Consider the following 761-nt stretch of genomic DNA (forward strand, 5'->3'; position numbering starts at 1 on the left):
GTTCAAGAGAAGTTCCTTTAAGGAAAATAGTCTAATTTCTTCATATTAAACTTGACATGATTTTGTATTTTGTAAGTTTGACTTTGTGTTACAAGGAAGGACCATCTATGGCACCATATATAATATAGACATGTTTTAGTGAAGAGAATTAGATCAGACAATGAGAAGTTTATGCAAATACTATGCTTTAATGGTATTTTTCTGAATCCCAACAGCAAGACAGCAATGACTGCAGCATGCATGAAGTAACAGCAGAGGAACTGGAGCTGGAATACCTGCGTTACATGCAGTGGGCACAAGTGAACCTCTGCAGCAAGAGTGTCTTTCTAGATCAGATCAAGGATGCCGAGGTCTTTTAGATAATATTTGTGTTTATATCATAGCTAAGTGTGTTAATATATTTATTCTCATTTAGATTAGTAAAAGAAATTTAATTACAAAATTAAAAAGTGCACTGTAATTGTGTACTGTCAGGCTTGAGATACATACACCTTAATTTACAGAGAGTTTGGAGAGTGCTTTTTCTACTGCCAGTAGTTGAATCTCATAATATCAGCAGTCAGAAGAAGTAATATTAATACTCTTGTTTCCAGACACAAATAATGTTCTTGGAGGAGCTGATCAGTGAGAAACAGAATGAGCTGAGTGAGCGTAGGCAGATGACGGAGTTAGTTGTTCATCACCAACATGTTGCAGAGGCAAGGCAGAACCAAACGAAGTTGCTTCAGAGTCTCATCGGTAGGTTTTTCGTTGCCGCTGCA

At 36.9% G+C, this 761-nt stretch overlaps 1 protein-coding gene across 1 annotated transcript in view; it reads left to right on the forward strand.

The window, feature by feature from the left end:
- Positions 1 to 761, forward strand: part of LOC119590535 (dentin sialophosphoprotein-like) — a gene marked incomplete at its 5' end in the record, with an annotated part of 4,507 nt that overhangs the window by 1,183 nt on the left and 2,563 nt on the right. Inside the window, 2 exon segments of the mRNA XM_037939181.1 lie at positions 216 to 350; positions 594 to 738. Of these exon segments, the coding sequence (XP_037795109.1) occupies positions 216 to 350; positions 594 to 738 (280 nt within the window).

Source organism: Penaeus monodon, chromosome 27 (genome assembly GCF_015228065.2).
Source record: "Penaeus monodon isolate SGIC_2016 chromosome 27, NSTDA_Pmon_1, whole genome shotgun sequence".
Lineage (NCBI taxonomy): Eukaryota > Metazoa > Arthropoda > Malacostraca > Decapoda > Penaeidae > Penaeus > Penaeus monodon.